General features: G+C 47.5%; 1 protein-coding gene across 1 annotated transcript; it reads left to right on the top strand.

The window, feature by feature from the left end:
• The first annotated feature begins 1,673 nt into the window (after positions 1-1,673).
• LOC122366016 (cystathionine beta-synthase-like protein) lies at positions 1,674-19,748 on the top strand. Its single transcript, XM_043337746.1, has 13 exons — positions 1,674-1,863; positions 2,116-2,295; positions 12,286-12,392; positions 12,825-12,959; positions 13,308-13,489; positions 16,312-16,438; positions 16,725-16,907; positions 17,438-17,568; positions 17,777-17,919; positions 18,045-18,179; positions 18,459-18,543; positions 18,916-19,024; positions 19,276-19,748. The coding sequence occupies exons 2-13, from the start codon at positions 2,150-2,152 to the stop codon at positions 19,410-19,412; spliced, it is 1,620 nt and encodes a 539-aa protein (XP_043193681.1). The 5' UTR covers positions 1,674-1,863; positions 2,116-2,149; the 3' UTR covers positions 19,413-19,748.
• Positions 19,749-19,773: the final 25 nt, after the last annotated feature.

Below are 19,773 nucleotides of genomic sequence, written 5' to 3'. Positions count from 1 at the left end.
TTTGAACTGAGCTCAATTTAAACTCCGTCAATCGTCACATGAACACCACTTGGCTCCAGCTCTGCACCCATTGATAAATCATATCATGGGTGCGTAGTGATGTACCCATGCATATGATTTGCGCACCATGTCATCACCACTCTGCTCACCATTCGGCACCAAATCACGCAGTGTTTATTACAATGACGACATGGTCACGGGTACCGCCCCTCGCATCCCCTCCTCCGCCACCCGGCACGGCAGCTGGGCGGGAGACGGAGTACAGTATTGCTCAACCAAACATTCCTGGGGCAGCAGCTCGCTGGCACTGGCGCGTGGCCGCCGTCGGCTAGTGAACAGCCGGCCGCACTGCCATGGAAAACACGGCAACCGGCCGTCGGTTAGGAAACGCTGCACTGCCGACAGCGGATGGCTAGATTTCCTATTTATAGTCACCGTGGATTTCCTTATAATCAGCTTCCATTGAGGCGGAATTTGGTAAGGAGAGAAAAGGCAGAGGGTTAACCCTCGCACTTATAGGGGGTCGAACGGACCCTCCCCCCGTTTTTTTTTTGCGAATAACTCGCGCAAAAAGCAGCCGATCGGGACGAGACCTTGGGTACCCTCGAGTTAATCAATTTTACACATACCCTGAAAAATTCATGACCCTCACCAAATTGTCCAAAAATGGGCAATTTGAGCGAAATCCGTCGTTTTTGTTGTTGCTGAGAATATGACGTTTAAGTAAGGTCATATCACGCCCTTTTCGCTTCCAAATTACAAAACTGCAAACGCCTCAATAGGTAGGTATCTTCAGTTTCTAAGGAATCAAGACGTAACAAAAAGCATGAACGGGATTTTGCTTTGTCTTTCAAGTGGCTATCTCGGTTTTTGAAAATTTTGGATTTTAACCTAATTTTCTTTTAAACTGATTTGCGGAGAGGGAAAATAGCAATAAAATCAAAAATTGTGGGTGAACTTGACATGGCCTCAACCAGATGTCGACCTGAACTTCATTCCAAATATAGTCCATATCACTAATTGAGTATGCCCTTTGAGTTATATGAATAAACTGACCCATAAAACAGGTGTCACACATATCCTATTATATTGGTCGTCCTTGGTGACCCGACTAGCCTTGACCTTGACCTTTACATTCCATTGTATGCAATGCATCTTGTCTTGGTAGCCTAAGAACGTATTTCGGACAATAAATATCAGTCCATTCTTCGTGAACTGCGCTCCACGGCCGATAATGTACATAGATGCTTACACCTTTACCCTTGACCTGACCTTGACCTGGCCTCTGACCTACTTCGATAATTTTTGTTTTGCTCCAGATCAAGCCTTGTTGAGATCTTTTGATGAGAGCCGTTTCCTTCGTCTTGCTGCGACCATCGGTTCGGAACTCGACAAGGGGGCAGAATATGCCCCCTTCCCACGGCGGGACGCGGGATGCAGGGATGGGAAAATAATCACAGATCACTGAATAGGTTAGGTACTGGAGCCGTTATGAGCCCCGGGGTGGGTCAGTTGTCTTGTCACAGCCCGTCGAAGAAAAATAGGTATCAGGGACATTCTGAAGTTATAATAGGTAGACGGGCTGATCAGAAACATAGCATAGGTAGCTAAAACGTTATGATTCACTTATCCGATGCCAAATGCCGAAAGGTTGCAGCTCTATCCGTCGGATTGCGGCACCAACCGGGCTGATCAGGAGCCACATAACCTGGGCCCGGGGCCACCCGAGGGCGCTCATCACCAGCATAAATAGCTCCGGCGGCCGGCGGCTCGGCTCACTAGTCACTACCGGCGGAGCACAGCGGTCGCCACGTGCCTGACGGAATCGGACGCTGCAGTCCAGAGGTCACCGAGGGTTGTCAGGTGAGGTCGGATAGCCCGGGGCTACATCCGAGGAAGGTGAGGTGGGTAGAGGCACTACAGCTGATTAATATAGTTGGTTTCAGGTGTGTTTGATGTGGATTGTCGGCTCTAAAGCAATAAGTGATTTTTTTAAGTAGATAGGCATTAGCCGGTAACATAAGACAGACTTTGCATCATATGTATTGCATTTTAGCTACTTAATTAAAAAAAAAATATAGACGGTGTTTAAATATTGTCCACAATTTTCTACAGTGTAGCCTGAGTGAAAATCTCTCCGGGAGTTGCCATGGCACCGCCCGCGCCGACTGAGGAGACCCGCTCGTCCTCCCGGCCACTGACCGAGGACGAGTTTATTCGACCCGACCTGCCCTCCAAGTGCACCTGGCAGCTGGGCGCCGACCCGGCCACCAACCCGCACCACCGCCAGTGTCCGTGAGTAATCACCCGAGTTTCCACTACAGCCGCTGTTCGGCTGAGATGCTGTGTAAGTTATCTGTTATTATTGGGTATATGGTGTAACGTCGCCTTCATAACAAGCAACACATTTTAATGTTGTTGCTTTTATTTTATCTACAGCCGCTGTTCGTCTAAGATGCTGTGTAATTTATGCAATATTGGGTACGAAGTAACGCTTATACCTACGCCAACTACAATCTACATAAGCAACGCATTTTCAATTTTGTTGACATAGTGCAATCTATCATGCTGCAAATTATAACTCAGTAAATTTTGAAGCGCACAAACCTCTGGCCGTGTCCGTATTTATCAAGAAGATCTTCAACGGCAAACGCACCACATCATGGGCGCACCTTTTTGACGTCCATTCCACATACCGGTACCGACGCAAAGGTGTCAGCATTCCGGCCGTTCATCGGCTTGGCCAATGATTCGGAAAACGCAATATGTAGCAAAGTTATCACGAAAGGTTGCCTTTTTAAAATTATGGATATCGACTGCTCCGTGGCAGCCGGGTGGCCCAATCGTAACATATCAGGACGGGGGAGTTGTATCGACCCCTCTTCAGATATACAAAAGGTCTATAAAATGTCTATAAAAGGTCTATGAAAATATCTATAAGAATGGCTATAGGAAATGATGCCGATAGATAGTTCAATGCTTTTTTGCTTGTCCATCCATTGTTGATAGCAGGAGTGCAACTATCACGGCATAATACATATTTATCGCTCATCGTTCATTGAAAGAAGGACACCAATTCCTCTAAAATAAGCACCTCCGTGACAGCTTCACTTGTAGTCAAGTGCCTGCCGCCAGAAGAATGCGTCCGTATCAACGGGCCATTTTTAAATGCCTGAGCCAGCAATGCCAAGTAATTGCGGAACGCCAAGCGTGTTTACCCATTCCCAATCGTCACGCATACCTGGCATTAGGTATGCAAAAACATCATGACTGGCAAAATCCTTTATATGAAAGTATGTATCCCTGAAAGTGAGCGGTTCACTGAAAATGGTGCGGAAACGCCGTCTCAAACTCTCGCGATCTGACGAAATGCTACAAACATTGACAAACATTTGGACCTTTGTATATCACCATGCACCACCATGTCACCGCTCATCGCCAGCGATGGCGCAATGGTGTCGACAGTCTCTGGCAGCGGTGTTTATGCAAGTAGCTAATTGAAACAGACTATGATTACGCAGCGAGCGAAGCGAGCGTAGTCTTTCCTTAGATTAACGGAAATTTCTGAGTATGAGCGGCCGGCCGGCCGGCCGTGGTCACGCTTTTGCGAGGCTTATATCTCAGCAACCACTTGACCGATTTACACGCGGTAATTTTTGTAGGGTAGTTTCATTCCTTCTACCAAGTATTGGACTATTCCTGATGCATGTGGGTGACCCCTTATGCACGTGCCACGTGCAAAACGAAGAGGTGTCCGTTTTGTAATTGTTGCAATATCTCGGTAACTACTTGGCCGATTGCGCTGGAAGTTGGCATGTAGGTAGGCACCCACTAGGCACTGCATATCCATGTGCCAGAGTTGGGGTGCTGCTGCACGTGCGCACGTGCAGGGGTCGTTTCCAGATCTCGAGAACGGCTCGACCGATTGCGCTCAAATTTGGTACACAGTTAGGGACCGGTTAGTAGGGTGCCGTGCACAAGCCAGTTGGGACCCATTTTGCACGTGCGCACGTGCAGGGTGCCGCTTCCAGATCTCGAGAACGGCTAGGCCGATTGTGCCCAAATTTGGCACGTCGGTAGAAACCGGTTAGTAGGGTGCCGTGCACAAGTCAGTTGGAGGTACCCCTCACAATTTCGCACGTGCAAGGCCCACCCTCTCACTCGCTCCGTTAGTCGCCCCAAAAGGCGTTATACTGGTTTACATCTGAAGCGATGATGCAACTGGGTATCTTAACGCACATACATTTATACCAAACGTACATTTATCCGGAATACGGACCAGGCAGATTTTTCAGAGCTGGCCACGAATGAATCGGGTACCTACCTTACCGCTAGCCGGGTGAAATGGGTACGGGTGGAATTAGGTACGAGGGAAATAATAATTTCGAATATATTCGCCATCTCTTGAAGAGAGGATTAAGTATTTTAAACCGCGCCCCGCTGGGGGGGGGGGGGGGCAGAATCTGCCCTCCTCCCGTTTTTCGCCAATAACTTCTAAACACGTTACGCCAGCGACGTCAAACTTTCAGTACCTTATCATACATCAATTTGACACGTTCCCTGAAAATTGGAGCGAAATCCGTCGGAAAATTTTTGAGAAATTGACGTTTTAGTGACGTCATGTTCGCCATTTTCGCCTCAAAAACGGCAAAATTTCAAACGCCGCTAACATCTTCATTTTTAACCCGGCAGTTGCTGGGGTATTTCGCCACCCACCGTTTGCTGGGGGGGGGGGGGCGTTAAACGCCCCCAGCCGATAACTCGAGAACCAATAGGCGCAGCGAAACGCACGAGGCGGCAAACGAAAGAACGCGACGAGACGCTTCAGATGAGTACTTAAAAGTTGAATTTTGAGGTCACAGGTCGGGTCAAGGTCAGGTCAAACACCTGAAATCGGGCTTTCAGTAGCATGGACTTCAGGACTTCGCAATGGGCGCCTCTCGTCATTAACTCTGTCAAAACGGTGCACAATCCATCATATAAGGCCTACAAGAGTGTCAGCTCCATGTAGGGGTCAGTCAAGCATAGGTCAGGGTCAAGGTCAGGTCAACCGGGTAGGCACATATCCCCGAAAATCAAAACTGATATTCGCAGCCTGTGACACATGTTTTATAGGTAATTTGGGGCGTAGAACACGATGGTGACATTCATTTTATCATATGTGTACGTGTTTGGCCAAAAAAAATCAATTTAAGAAATGCATGTATCATGGTCGTGAAGTAGTCACGAGAAATTGCCAAGATTCAGTTCAAGATTATGGAAAATGCGGAACGATAATCAATAATCGAAGATAGCCATTTGATTGATCATGGTATTGGCAGTCTAATGACGTTTACGGCATGTCTGTATGTCTATTCTGTGATTTTATATTTTTTGAACATATGCCGTTTTTGGTTGAAAAGTCAGAAATCATGACGCCACTAAAATCTCGATATCTCAAAAATTTTCTGACCGAATTTTTTGAAACTTTGTCACAATAAACTTCAATCACCCTACAGGTAAAATTTGGCGCGCCTGCGACGCGCCGTTTTTATGCTATGGCCCGGTGAAAAAAGTGGGGGCGTTTAACGCCCCCCCCCCCCCAGCAACTCGCGGGTTAAAGGAATCAAGACGTAACAAAAAATAGGTTATACGTGATTTTACTTTGTCTATCAAATGGCTATCTCGGTTTTTTGAAAATTTTTGATTTTGGTCCAATTTTTTTCTTCAAAAAAACTGACTTTTTTGGGAAAATAATTATAAAATCCAAAATTTTGAGTTTATCGAAAAAACCGGAATATATGTCAGAGAAGTGGTCTATGTGCACCTACATACCAATTTTTAGAAGAATCAGTTCAAAAATGTGGGAGTTATTCAAAATTTTATGACGTCACGACACACAAATTTTGAAAAAAAAATGATTTTTTTTTTGGAAGTTCCAGACCTCGTACGGAAACAAAAGTAGCACCATTCGATTTGCCGTGAAAAACTGCATCAGATAGATACCTTTTTAGGCCTTAACAACCAACTTCAAAATTTGACCTCACTTGACCTGACCTTGATCTGATCTCGACCTGAAATTCATCCAGAGGTGGTCCATATCACTTATTGATTGTACCTATTGAATTATATGAGTAAAATGACCCATAAAACATCTGTCGCACATGCCCTTTTCTATATTTTGTTTTTGGTGACCTGACCTGACCTGACCTTGACCTTGACCTTTGAATGACATTGTGTGCAACGAATATTGTCTTGGTAGTCTAATAACACTTTTTGAGCAATCAGTCTCAGTCCATTCTTCGGCAACTACGGTGCAAGGCCGATACTGTAGAACCTTGCATTTTGTACCCTTGACCTGACCTTGACCTGACCTCTGACCTACTTAAGCAAAAAATTTGGGTTTGTTAACCCTAGAACGCCTAGGGGGGGGGGGGGTTGCATCAACCCCCCCCCCCCTGAGGTTTTTTCGAAGTGCACGCTAAACGGCTTGTCGTAGCGGGCTGAAATTTTCAATACCCTCTGGGGCAACCTTTGCGCATCTTTTGCCGAAAACAAAATTGATCGGGTCATGTCAGGTCACGGAGTTATGACGTCATAAGAGGTACAGCCTCCGGCCGACAGTTACCAAACGTGTGCGCCGAATCCCTAGGTTTTCTGCCGGTGATACCCACATTGTTTGATGGATCATGATGAAACTTCCCATGCATGTTGGGGCAAGCATTGGCTATCGTGTGGTGCAAGAAAATTGACCGGGTCAGGTCAGGTCATGGAGCTATGACGTCACAAGAGGAACAGCGTCCGGTACTATTTTTGAAAAGCGCCCGAACCACTATTTTGCTAATTCTTGTCACCTCAATGGGAATATGCAGCAATATTAGCTTCTATAGGGAGCAAATGGACCTCCCAAATCCAAAAATACAATCAGATTTCAAAAATTTAAATTTTGATTTTTCGAATTTCTGCCGCCGACTGTGACCTTGCCGACTTCCGGCGCTCCCAACGCGCCATTTTTAGAGCTAGGGAAACGAAATACATACCAAACGATAGAGAATTGATCAAGGAACACGATAGTGAAGGTTTCAAGTCGATATCTCCCACCGTTTTGCCGCAATCGCCGCGGAAAGTTGAAAAAGTTTGATTTTTTTCGGAAAATTTGACCTTTGACCGGTCATAAGTAGGTCAAATGTTGACCTAGGACCAAAAAATATACCACCAATCGCGAGATCTCGTTGAGAGCAATCCGTTGGTTTTTTTCCGCTAAGCTCTACGACCTTCCGTTTCGAAACGCCAGGGGGGGGGGGTGGTAACAACCCCCCCCTGGTCGTTCGTGTTATGAGAAATGGCCTGGTCGTGCGAGGGTTAAGATCCGCCTTGTTGAGAGCTTTCGATTGCCGTTTTCCCCGTCTTTCTACGACCATCGGTTCGGAAGTTAGACGGGGGGCAGAATCTGTTCCCCCCCCCCCCCCAGCAGGGCGCGTATGGCTTAATAGCCCAGCGGGGCGCGGGTTAATAATGCATATTAATAAAACAAATAACAAATAACATACATAGCATAGCTATAGCATGGATGATATAACACTGGATTGGTGTCTCGTGGAAATTAACATTGGGATCCGCGACATTGGGATCAGGCCTGCCATCTAGCGAGAGAATTATCGTAAGTTAGGAGCAAGCCGAGTGAACGCCATCTCTCAGCATTATGACACACGTGGGTGTGGTGTGTTAGTTGGCTTGAAGTGCATATTCCCACGAGTTGGAGGTAATCTTACTGGACCTGAGACGACAAAAAATGTCTTAAATGCTTGTAAGCCAAAAACGTCAAGCAGCCTTTAGGTAATAACGAAAATAAAATGCGTAAGACGGTGTGTATTGAAGCGCCCAGTCCCATCGGCTTGTATGACCTTTTATATTGTCATTTACTCACAATGGTAGAGCAGTTTGACAATATGTCACTTACATATTTGGTAGGCTTATTCCTTCTTCTCCGAATTTCGCCCTATTTTCTTCATCTTAGTTACTGTTACGGCACGTGCCACGTGCCAACTTAGGGGTGTCGAAATTGTTCCACATAAAGTAACTCCGCAATGGCTGGGCCAATTACAGTAAAACTTCGTCAATACAAGTTTGGCCTTCGTCAATACAATTTGGCCACTGGATGTAGTTAGGCATCCAGTGGCCAATGCATTTCCATGTGTCACTATGGGGGCTACTGCACGTGCGCACGTGGGGGGGGGGGGGGGGGTGCCGCTTCCATATCTCAAGAACAGCTGGGTGGATAACACTCAAACTTGGTACACAAATGTCACATCGATGCTCGCACTGCATTGATCAGTGCTTACATTGGTGCAGAGTCGTTAGGAAAACGATGAAATGAGATGCGTGGTGTGCAGCTGATTGATTCGCAACAGGAGATCCTTGTTTGTGAAGGCTTCGTCTCCCTTTTCCACCCCTTGTTTAAAATAACATTAACAATGCACGAAGAAGATCACACATCAAAGTTGTTTTAGGCGGCTATCTTGGGCCAGGGCTGCGAAGTTGTAGTCAGAGCCAGCGGTTCTGTTCCGACTCGGAGTCGGTTAATTTTTAAAAGCTGTAGTCGGAGATGAGTCGAACGTCACCGAAAAGTCATCGACTCCACAGACTCACCAGGGCTGCAGAGTCGGAGTCAGAGTCGGAGTCTGTGTGAATCGACAGTTCTGCCCGGAGGAGTCGGAGTCGATATTTGGATACCGGAATCGGAGTTGGAGCCAAAGTCACTGAAATTTCATCGACTACGCAGCACTGGTTGGGTCCTTTTCATATAGCGTCTTGAATGGCATATTGAACGGCAATGACGTTAGCAATTCCGTTTAAGTTTTTCATTAGACTTATAGATAATTACTTACGCTCGCTTTGTTCTTTGATCGGACAATTTGTTTGATTTAGGCCAAGTAAAGACTCATGTGAAAAATAGCGAAAACGACACGTGCTGGCGAAGTCTCCAATAACTCCCTGTTTCACGATTTAATGAGGAAATAACATGGAACTGCTTATCTTATTACTGACCCTGCACATAAATCTATTAATTTCTTCGCTTTTACTGACATACAAAGACATAACCTTTTGAAAAATTGCACAACAAGCCTGCTACTACACCACACTCCCGTGTGTCACAATGCTAATCAGCGGCGTTCACTCGGCTTGCTCCTAACTTACGATAATTCTCCCGCTAGATGGCAGGCCTGAGCTCAATGTCGCCAAAAACTGCGAAGACACCAATCCATTATTATCTCATCCATGGCTATAGTCCGTTTTTCTTATCTTTAGACTTCACTCCAAGATGTGCAGATAACTTAGCACGTGACGTCACACAATTTGATAATAAAAATCAAGCGTCACGCTCATTGCCACTGGCTCTAAAAGCGAACACACCATATGTCTGCTGTGTATCAAGGAAATCTGAGACTTTTATATATCTTTTGAAATTTATATCCATTCGTATACAATAATATGCAATGCTCTCAAAACTTCGGCAAGGAAAACCGATCGGTGCACAAGCGAGACAAGTGGTTTATAATGTTTACCAATATTTTATTCGAAAGAAAGATGAATACCTCAAGCAAGGTGATGAGAGTGCAGCGGCTAGCATTAACGTAGCGAAGGAGACCAGCTCTGCTACTGGAGTGTCGATTGCCTCTGTTAATGCATTCAAGAGTGGAATAGAGACACATGGATGCCAGTCTCCAGCCCGCCAGCGCCCTAACAGGGGGCCACGCGAGTACTTCGACGAGTTTGACCAGTGCGCGTTCAGAAGAATGGTGCATGCCATGTACCTGGAAGGGAAAAAGGTCACTTTGGACACCATTAGAGCGGCAGTTCAGGACAAGTTCGAGCAGACTATCTCGCGCTCAACCATACGAAAGCAGCTGTTCCAAATAGGATTCAAGTTCCGACAAGTGAACAACCGAAAGCTGCTGGTTGAAAAACCTCAGGTGGTGGCAGCCCGGAACGCGTTCCTGAGACGCATTCGGAAGATTAGAAGCTCCGACCCAGAGCGCACTATAGTGTACTTGGACGAGACCTGGTATAACCAGTTTGATATGCGAACGGTCGCGTGGTTGGACAGTGACGACGTGGCCGGCCATAAGCCAGTGACAGGGAAGGGCAAGCGCCTAATCATAGTCGATGCTGGCTCGGACAGCGGCTTCACCCCAGGAGCATTCATGTGTATGAGGACGGACGGCAAGTCTGCCGACTATCACACGTCTATGAACGCGAGCTGTTTCGAGGACTGGTTTCGACTCCAACTTCTGCCGAACCTGCCAGCGAATAGCGTGATCATTATGGATAACGCCTCGTATCATTCAAGATGTGCTAACAAGGCACCTACAGCTAGCTGGAGGAAGGAAGCGATCCAAGAATGGCTGCGGGTACATGATGTCAATCCTGATCCGGACTTGCGGAAGGTCGAGCTTCTTGAGCTGGTTCGCCCTCTGAAACAGACACGCGAGTATGTGTTGGACAAGGTGGCACAGGAGGCCGGTCATGAAGTACTGAGGTTGCCCCCATATCATTGCGACCTCAATCCGATTGAAATGGTTTGGGCAAACATGAAGACGCACGTCCGCCAGTTCAACAACACTGGGCATCTGAATGACGTGGAAAGGCTGCTGCTGGATAGCCGAGACGCCGCGCCACCGGACTTGTGGCGAAACTGCTGCCGCCACGTGCGAGAACTGGAAGAGGTGTACTGGCGAGCAGATGGTATGATGGAGGACATCGAGCCAGTGATCGTGTCACTTCAGGATTCGAGCAGTGACGACAGTGACAGTGAAAGTGATTGAGGGCGCATGGGACCTACGATGGCTTCGGTGAACCAAACATACCCAATATACGAGTACGACTCCTGTGTTTCCTGTCTTTTGTAATTTGTATTACGAGTTACTGGTGGTAGATTTGTAGACACTAGCGGGTAATACGAGCAAAACATGTCATCACATTGAAATAGTATGTATATTTGTTAATTTCGATCAATGCTGCATTCATCGCTAAACACACGCTCATATAGCCAACTCGTGTTGGTAGCCTGCGCCGCTGAACACGCATGTCCTGCGGGTTGCCTACCTCCACAGGCATAATTCATATCCGCCTCTCGTCACGCAGTCTAACCCGTCCACATGATACTTCGTGAGGATTACAACGTCACAGTCAATACTATCGAAAACGCGTTCACTCGAATGTCTGCGATAGCGAACCACAAACCAAGTGCTTCACGACAGTCGCCAGAACTTGTTACGAGCCACACGCCGAGCTCCTTCAAGAATTTCCTTGCATTGGGTCCGCACTCGCAGTCGCACGCACCTGCGGTTTCAAAAAACTTCGGCTGGAACCAAGCCCTATAGGTCTTGAACTAAAGTCACTGATGATGACTTGTGTCCATTTGCAGAATAGTTCATTTCCAAGTGATATTCGCTTTTATAGGTACCCTTTAATTCATCGGATCGATAGTTCGGTTAGCATACCAAACTTTATCCAACTTAATTTTTGTAGCAGGTAGGTATAAGTACCTACCTATTTATGTAATACACATTTGTAAGACTATAGTCCGTTTTTCTTAAGTTTGCCCCTCACTGTAAACGTCTCTTTGAACACAGCACGAGAATTGCTAGCTGAATTACTGAGGAAACTGGTAAGCGCACATTGTATTGTAGATATGAATAATATTTTCAAAAATAAGTTTTGAACATCGACGATTTAACGTTATGTTAACTGTTAAGCGCCGTGCAATTTATTTATTAGTTCAGACATAAGTCCTGAGAAGTCGTCTATCCCTGTGAGGCTGTAGGTATTGGCAGATACGATTTACGAGTCTGTGAAATAGTAAATAAATTTGATGGAATTGATCTCGTCTGTGAAATCTGGTTAAATCAGTGTGCGCCAACCAGTTTTCTCAGTAATTCAGCTAGCAATTCTCGTGCTATGTTCAAAAAGACGTTTACAGTGAGGGTCAAACTTAAAAAAAAACGAACTATACAAATCTGCACTTGCCGCACCCAAGAGCGCCACTCTCCAGGCTTCAAGGCAATATTTTCTGTTTCCGAAGGGCTTGATTTTTTCTAAGCCATGCTTTGTCTCGTGCATATCTTGCGAAACATCTTGGAGTGAAGTCTAAAGATAAGAAAAACGGACTATAATAAAAAATCCCCGTCCGGCCCAAACTAAGAACAATGCTCATCGTCATTAAGCTCTGATGCTGCTTTATCAGAAGGCGCAGTCCTGAGCTCGGTGTAAGTTTGTAACAAGTGCCCGCGATCGCTCCCACAGCCGGGAGCGACTCAACCTTTCACCCGACATTCTGCACGAGATCGGACGCACTCCGCTGGTCAGGCTCAACAAGATCCCCCAGTCACTGGGACTCAAGTGCGAAATGTGTGAGTACAGAGATCCGGATATCACGGACGTTATACCAATCAGAGGATGTTGCCAGCACGGTGACGTTGCCAGGACATAGCTTCGTTTTAGCTTCCGTCTTCGTCTATTGAGACAAACGACCTTGGTTTCGAATCGACCGCGATTTCAATGTTCAACAAACATTTTCAAAGTAGATTGTGCAAAATCTTTTTCATAAACATAAAAAGCATGATTCATGCACATTGCACACCAGTTCACCGGTGTAAACCTAACATCACTTTGCCCATTTTGTGAGGTGACTTCAACATACAATGTCACAGCGAGCAATAAATGGGCAACAAATAATAATAGAGGACGCCTCTGTTAATAGCAAAAATAATAAGTCAAGGTAAGGTCGACAGCAATAAAAGCCAGCTTTTCATCTGAACAAATGCACCACTTGTGATTTTCAGACGTGAAGTGCGAGTATTTCAACGCCGGCGGCAGCGTCAAGGACCGCATCGCCTTGCGCATGGTGGAAGAGGCCGAGAAGGACGGCAGGCTCAAGCCGGGAGGCACCCTGATCGAGCCCACCTCCGGAAACACAGGTAAGAGCTAAAAGTAGAAGGTGCCGTTCAATGTCTTATCTTGCAATGTCCGTCAGATAAATGCGGGCCGATCAGAAGAATTTGCTAATTGCTCCTTTACAGGTCAAGAAATTGTTTATTACAACTCTGTTGGAATCCTGTCATCCTGACCAGTGGCACACCCTTCATACATATTAGCATAAGAGAAACCCGAATAGGCGGAACGTGCTTGACGATCTTTACGTAGAGGCCTTAAAAACATGAAAATATGAAAATTAGTTAGCGATCTTTTAGACTTAAAGTTGTGTACTGCAGTGATCACCCGCTCTTCCCGCATAAAGCACCTGCGACTGACGACCGTTTTAACAGGCATCGGCATAGCTCTGGTGGCGGCCGTCAAGGGCTACCGCACCATCATCGTGATGCCGGAGAAGATGTCCAACGAGAAGGTGGCCGTGCTGCGCGCCCTGGGAGCGGAGATTGTCCGCACGCCGACGTCCGCCCACTGGGACTCGCCAGAGAGCCACATCTCCGTGGCGCAGCGGCTCAAGGTTCGGTCACATTGACGTTGTCCAAGGCGGAGTCGTTGACGTCATGCGTTACGGCCTTCTGATTGCATTATAGCCTTACTTTCGCAAATTGAGGAACAAGAACCTGGCGGCGTGCCCAACATCTCAACAGTAGACTTAGCGGTAATCACACTCGAGAATTCTCCTGGCTCCGCTGTGCGCTGGTCCAAGCTTGGTGCCAGTTACGCCGGCTGACACCCAGTACACCACTCAACCGTGCGCTGGTCCAAGCTTGGTGCTAGATACGCCGGCTGATACTCACTACACCACTCAGCCGGGCGCTAGTCCAAGCTTGGTGCCAGTTACGCCGGCCGACATTCACCACACCACTCAGCCGTGCGCTGGTCCAAGCTTGGTGCCAGTCGCGCGCAGACAGGAGAGATTCAAAATTAAGAGAGGCCAACTGGTCTTCACCTCTTCAAAGTTGTTAAATGGCCATGCAGTCTTGTCCTTCAGACAATAATTATTTAGGCCCATGCACCACCCGGCATTGTAGGGTGAACGCGACACCCGGCGTGAGAGGGGGTGTGGGGATTGCCTCCTAACCCGCACGATAAAGAACCCATGGTGTAGTTCGTGAAGAGTAGGCCATGTGCCGGCACCATGGCAAAATTAATCCCAAATCGAATTTATGGTCTTGATGGAGGACAAAATGGTATCTTAACCCGCGCCGGGCCGGTGCTCTGAAATTCCGCGCCGGGCCGCGGGGGGGGGGTGTTTGAACACCCCCCCTTCTAACTCGGCTCCTGGGCCACGTAGCGACACGCGGTAAGCGGCAATCGAAAGAACGTCAAAAATAAGGACGAAAGCACTTCGGTCATTTTTTGGGTCAGGTCAAAGGTCAGGTCACCAGAGGTCACCAAAGGTAAAATGTTGACTATTTCAACATTTTGGAAACTGCCAACGGCTATCTCGGGAACCGATAGAGCTACAGCGCCGCAAAAAAGCGCATTCGATAGCCCTTTTACAGACCTTTCTGAGTAATGGTCTCAGATTTGACCTCAGGTCAACGGTTTAGCCTCCAGAGGGCAAAAACTCCAAAAATAGCCGTTTTTACGAAAAACGTTTTTTCGGCAATAACTTTGGACTCAAAAGAGCTATGACATTAATTTTGCCAGCATCGTGTTTCTCTCGTCGAGACGCGTCGAATGAACTATAATTTGACCTTGAAAGGTCAACTTGAAAATTTGACCTCAGGTCAAGGTCATGACCTGACCGGAAAAGGTCATGTTGCATATCAGTCGATCCGCAACGTCGAGCCGAACACATCTAAGGCGTTTTCAGCGCTCTAGCACGCCTCTATCAGAAGTTATCATCGAAAAACTGTTAGATTCTGTTCGTGACCTGAGATGACCTCGGGGACATAACGAGGGGTCACAGTTGCCATTTTCTGGTTCAGTGTGCCTATTTTACCTACATCTCGATGTTTGAGAGTGTCTAGAATAGCGTTCGTGCAAAACAGGCGCTTTTCAATTTTCTCCCATTGACTTATAATGGAGAGGCCGCAAAATTGACCTGACCTTAGGTCACCGATATCAAAATTCCGAGATATACATTTTATAGATAGTGTTGCTCTAATCAATCGCTGAAGGTTTCAAGGCAATCGTTCAGTCGGTGTAGCTATGACGAGCATTCTTATTTTTTCTGAGGTGAGGTCACTTGGCGTGACCTGGTGACCTGACCTAAGGTGACCTGGGTCTGAAATTTTCACAACATGTGCGGAAAAGATGCACAAACAGGTGTGCCAAAAACGGCGGCGCTCCGCGCCGCCGTTTTTGAGATATCTGCGAAAAACCGCAAGGGGGGGTGTTCAAACACCCCCCCCCCCGGCCCGGCGCGGGTTAACAACCCTTTAAAGTAACTATAACGTAAAAATAATTCTAAGTTCTAACAGTAGGTAAAGTAAGTCCCAGGATCCCACTCACCTCCCAAGAAACCCACAACGCGTTACCGAGCACTTTAAAGGTCAAAATTTTAGAACTCACACACTTAATTGAAGTAAATGAGCACTTGCAATATCAAAATTCAAGCAATTCGATATTTTTCTAGCAAACATATTCTTTACAGGCGGCCGAATGTCCAATGGACAGGGACGCCTTAAAACCTCATTTTCACTCACACTCTGGCGGCGTAGCCGCGTACGGCAAAGCAACAGCTTAAAGGGACCCTCCCACCTTAACATTAGTTTTGAGTTGAGATAGCCAAGTTTGCGGCCAGGCTCAGAAACCACCATTTATCTTGGTCGCAACCCCCGCAGCTTTATGGTGTTCAAGAAATTTCTTCCCTTTACTTGCAGGGTGGGACCAGCGTGGTCCCTATCTCTTAACCATTACGGGAATCTGATGACGTCATCAGGCTTTCGAACGTCCGTTAAATGTTTGACTAAAACGTTTTGTAGCACGCGGTGGTATACGCTGCTTTGCGCGCAACAAATGCCGCACTTTCAAATAAAGTCGCTAGGAACAGCGGAGATCCCAAAAAGTAAACAAAAGTAAAAGTCTAATATCTTGAAAACCGGTGAATATTTTTCGATGAAATTTGGTAGATATTCGTTTTTGCTCTTTCTGAACCGAGCGACATCACTTTCATGCCAATTCATTAACTTTTTTGAAGGTGGGAGGGTCCCTTTAAATGATAACAAACGACTTCATCAACGTCATATTCGCTTTCCTGCTAGCATACACCCACTTCAACGCGGAGTTTCGATTAAATACTCAAGCAAAAGGTAAAAACGTTTGACACTGATGACATAACGATAAAGCCACTGTCAGCAAACTTACTGGTCCCATTCTGACATTTTACAGAAAGAGATTCCCGGCGCTGTAATTCTGGATCAGTACCGAAACAAGGATAACCCGCTGGCGCACTACGACACGACGGCGGCGGAGATCCTGGAACAGTGCGGAGGACAGGTGGACATGGCCGTCGGAGGTGAGCGGACAATCCGATGGTGGGGAAGCTTGAGGTTGTGTAACTGTGTCACAGAACGGTTGGGGAATGGCGAGATTCATAACAATGTTTAAAACGTAGGAAGTCGCTTGCCGTTCGCCGGGCTACCCTGGAAGTGGTAAACGCAACACAGCAGCACAGGACGAACACGAGTAGTCCGATATGACACTAGGCAGTGGGCAGTCCAATTTTGAGTAAGAAATGTAAGGTAGCGTCGCCTTTCAGCGTTGCCTCCAGAAGCACTGTGCAAGTCACATCTCTGCCGCAGGTACTGGCACCGGCGGCACCATCACCGGCCTGGGGCGCCGATTCAAGGAGGTCAATCCGAAGTGTGTGATCGTTGGTGTGGACCCGCACGGTTCCGTGCTCGGACATGACAAGGAGGAGGATGTCGAGGGCGTGTTCTTCGAGGTCGAGGGGATCGGCTACGACTTCTACCCGACCGTACTTGGTGAGAAGCGACTGAAGGATGACTCTGGTCAGCCAGCTGTCATTCGTCTGCAAGACGTGACTCATCGAGGAGATCTGCAGGGATGATTATTGAACAATTTGGGAAATTTGTTTTGTTTGATTATTGAACAATTTGGGAAAAAACAACTGCGGCCCTGGTGGCGCAGTCGGTTAAGGCGTCGACCCGCGGTGCGGGCGGTGCCGGATTCGGGTTCGATTCCCGGTTCCGCCCGTTCCGCGGACGTCGTCCCCGGCTGTGTCACCAGGTGTGGGGTAGGCTCCCACTTCAGCCGTAGCCTGGGGGGTGGGGGTACAAGGGCCAGGAGGAGGAGGAGCCCTCCTGTAAATGGGCCATAAGTGCCCGTTGGAGGGAGGCCTGAATAAAAAAAAAGAAATTCAGGCAATAACTATTAGGCATGAAAATTACGAAATTGCAACCAACTGCGACTGTTCCCGCAATAGGCACCGTCACCTTTCTTGCTGATTGATACCTTCATCTTATGACTTGTTAGTTGTTTCCATTGCCCGCAGACCGTAAGATCGTGGACAAATGGGTCAAGACCAGAGACAAGCCATCATTCCTGATGGCGCGCCGCCTTATCCGGGAGGAGGGGCTGCTGTGCGGCGGCAGCAGCGGGACCGCGGTCTGGGCGGCCTGCGAGGTAAGCGGTACCTGCTGTGGAAATTGGGATTCGCCGCCCTCTTGCTGGATTCCCTTGTTCAAAGACGGTCATGAAGCAGCCGAATATCTTTGCGAACCAAGTGAGCTACATTTTTGGTAGCAAAAGTGAAAGTCAGCCAACCATGTAGGCGCGATGGAAGAGGCTCTTGACTCGCAAATCGAAAAAATCGCTTTTTCTCTGATTTTAGGCGGCCCGTGATTTGCCGGAGGGCTCTCGTGTGGTGGTCGTCCTTCCGGACAGCGTCAGGAACTACATGACCAAGTTCCTCGACGACGAGTGGATGAAAGACCACCAGTTCCTCGACGTCGGCGAAGCAAAACACGGCACCTGGTAGGCATTTTTCGCCAGTGATGTGCTTACCGCGCCGTTACACTGCAGTCCAACAAAGTGACTTAGAACACCACATACACAGAAGCCCCGACGTCACGTCTGAAAATTTCTTCTTCGACATACAGGTGGGGCCAGCTACGCGTCTCAGCACTGAAGGTGACCACACCCATGACGGTGCTGCCGGAGGTCACTGTACAGGACGCCGTCGATATCATGAAGAGGGAGAGATTCGACCAGCTGCCCGTCATCAACGACGCAGGGTGAGGGTCGTAAAACTGACGGTGACATCCCGACAGAGGCATCCTCTTGGATCTTGTTTGAATGGTAGGGTGCGGTATTCGTCTTGTCGGTGGCATCGAAGTACTGGGAGAAACGTGTCCCATTTAGTCGTTTAACGTCATAATACGAATAAAGAATAACTTGGAATATGCAGCGAGTGAGAAAATGGACTTCAAAGGTGATGAGAATCAAATCTTTCAGACTCTCATGCTTTAGAAGACTGGAGCTTTTAGTGACGTTTGCGCTATCGTGTGTTGCAGAAAAGTGCTGGGCATGGTGTCACTGGGCATGCTGGTGGCGAAACTGGCGCACCACAGGGTCGAGCCGACCACACCAGTCGGAGAGGTAACACCCAACCGCCGAGCCGTACAAAAGGTTATGCGTTAACACTTGTTGAATTTAACAAGGATCACGATGACATGAAAATAGGAACGAACGTACCCCGGTCCCCTTTGTTTGTAACCTGGTCAACAGTCTCCTTTCACAACACCTTACGGTGCTAAATTCCTTAGATTTAGAAACGGTGGGCATGGCTGGGGATTACCTTTACCAAGAATAACATTTTTCTCGAGTTATTTACAGCTAAGCCCGTCAAATGTCTTGGATTGCACAAGAAACGCTATTCTTCCCTCGCCTGTACCTATCAAGCTAGTTTTAACGTGGCATCGGCGCATTTTCTCACGATGACTGTGCCTCACTGTCGCATTACTTTCACAGGTGCTCTACGGACAGTTTAACAAGGTTAATCTGGACCACTCTCTGGGCACGCTGTCTCAGTATCTGGAGAAGGACCACTTTGCACTCGTCGTACAGGAGCAGAAAGTTTGTAAGTGGTATATGGTGGCTGCAGTAGCGAATAAATTATTATTCAATTTCATGTCACATCACTAGCTTTTGTTAGATGCTTCAGACTTGTTATACTGATGGACATTTGAGATTAAACTCCTTTGGTTTATCGTCTGCAAGCAGTAGCAGCACAAGTTCTTTTCTTTTTTAAATACGGAATCATACACATTTAAAGAAGATATCCCTGACCGTACAGAGCTTCGCTTATCGCTAACCTGACCGCTGTTTCAGTCAAGGATAAGGAGCACACGGACACCAAGGAAGTCATTGTTGGTCTGGTCACCCAGTTGGACCTCCTTTCCTACATCATGGAGTACGAGCAGAAGCACAAGATGGACACAGAAGGACCCGGCGCCAGCGCACAGTGAACGACGAAAGAGCACCTCTTTTGCCTGGGGGGGGGGGAGGCGTAATTGAAGAGGGCAGCGCCGATGGAATCGTGCGCGCAGCATCCGACTTCTGGGGCCAGGGGTCTCAGAATCGTGACAGCGGGGGACGGAGGCATGACTGAGTGGCGTGTGAACTACCGTTATCAGCCTGGTAGTGCCACGTTAGCCGTTAATCGTAAGATTTGCAAGTGCGGCGCGTATATAAGGCTTGTATTGCTGGGGTTACAGCCAGCCCTTCCAGAACTCAGCAATCATTCACGGCGCTATTATGAAGCTTATTTCTTTGTGCAATATATGCTATACTATGTGAATCTTGCCCAATTGCAAACATGCTGGTAAT

Source organism: Amphibalanus amphitrite, unplaced genomic scaffold, assembly GCF_019059575.1.
Source record: "Amphibalanus amphitrite isolate SeventyFive unplaced genomic scaffold, NRLGWU_Aamphi_draft 000778F_arrow, whole genome shotgun sequence".
Classification (NCBI taxonomy): Eukaryota; Metazoa; Arthropoda; class Thecostraca; order Balanomorpha; family Balanidae; genus Amphibalanus; species Amphibalanus amphitrite.
This window is presented reverse-complemented; position numbering and strand designations above follow the sequence as displayed.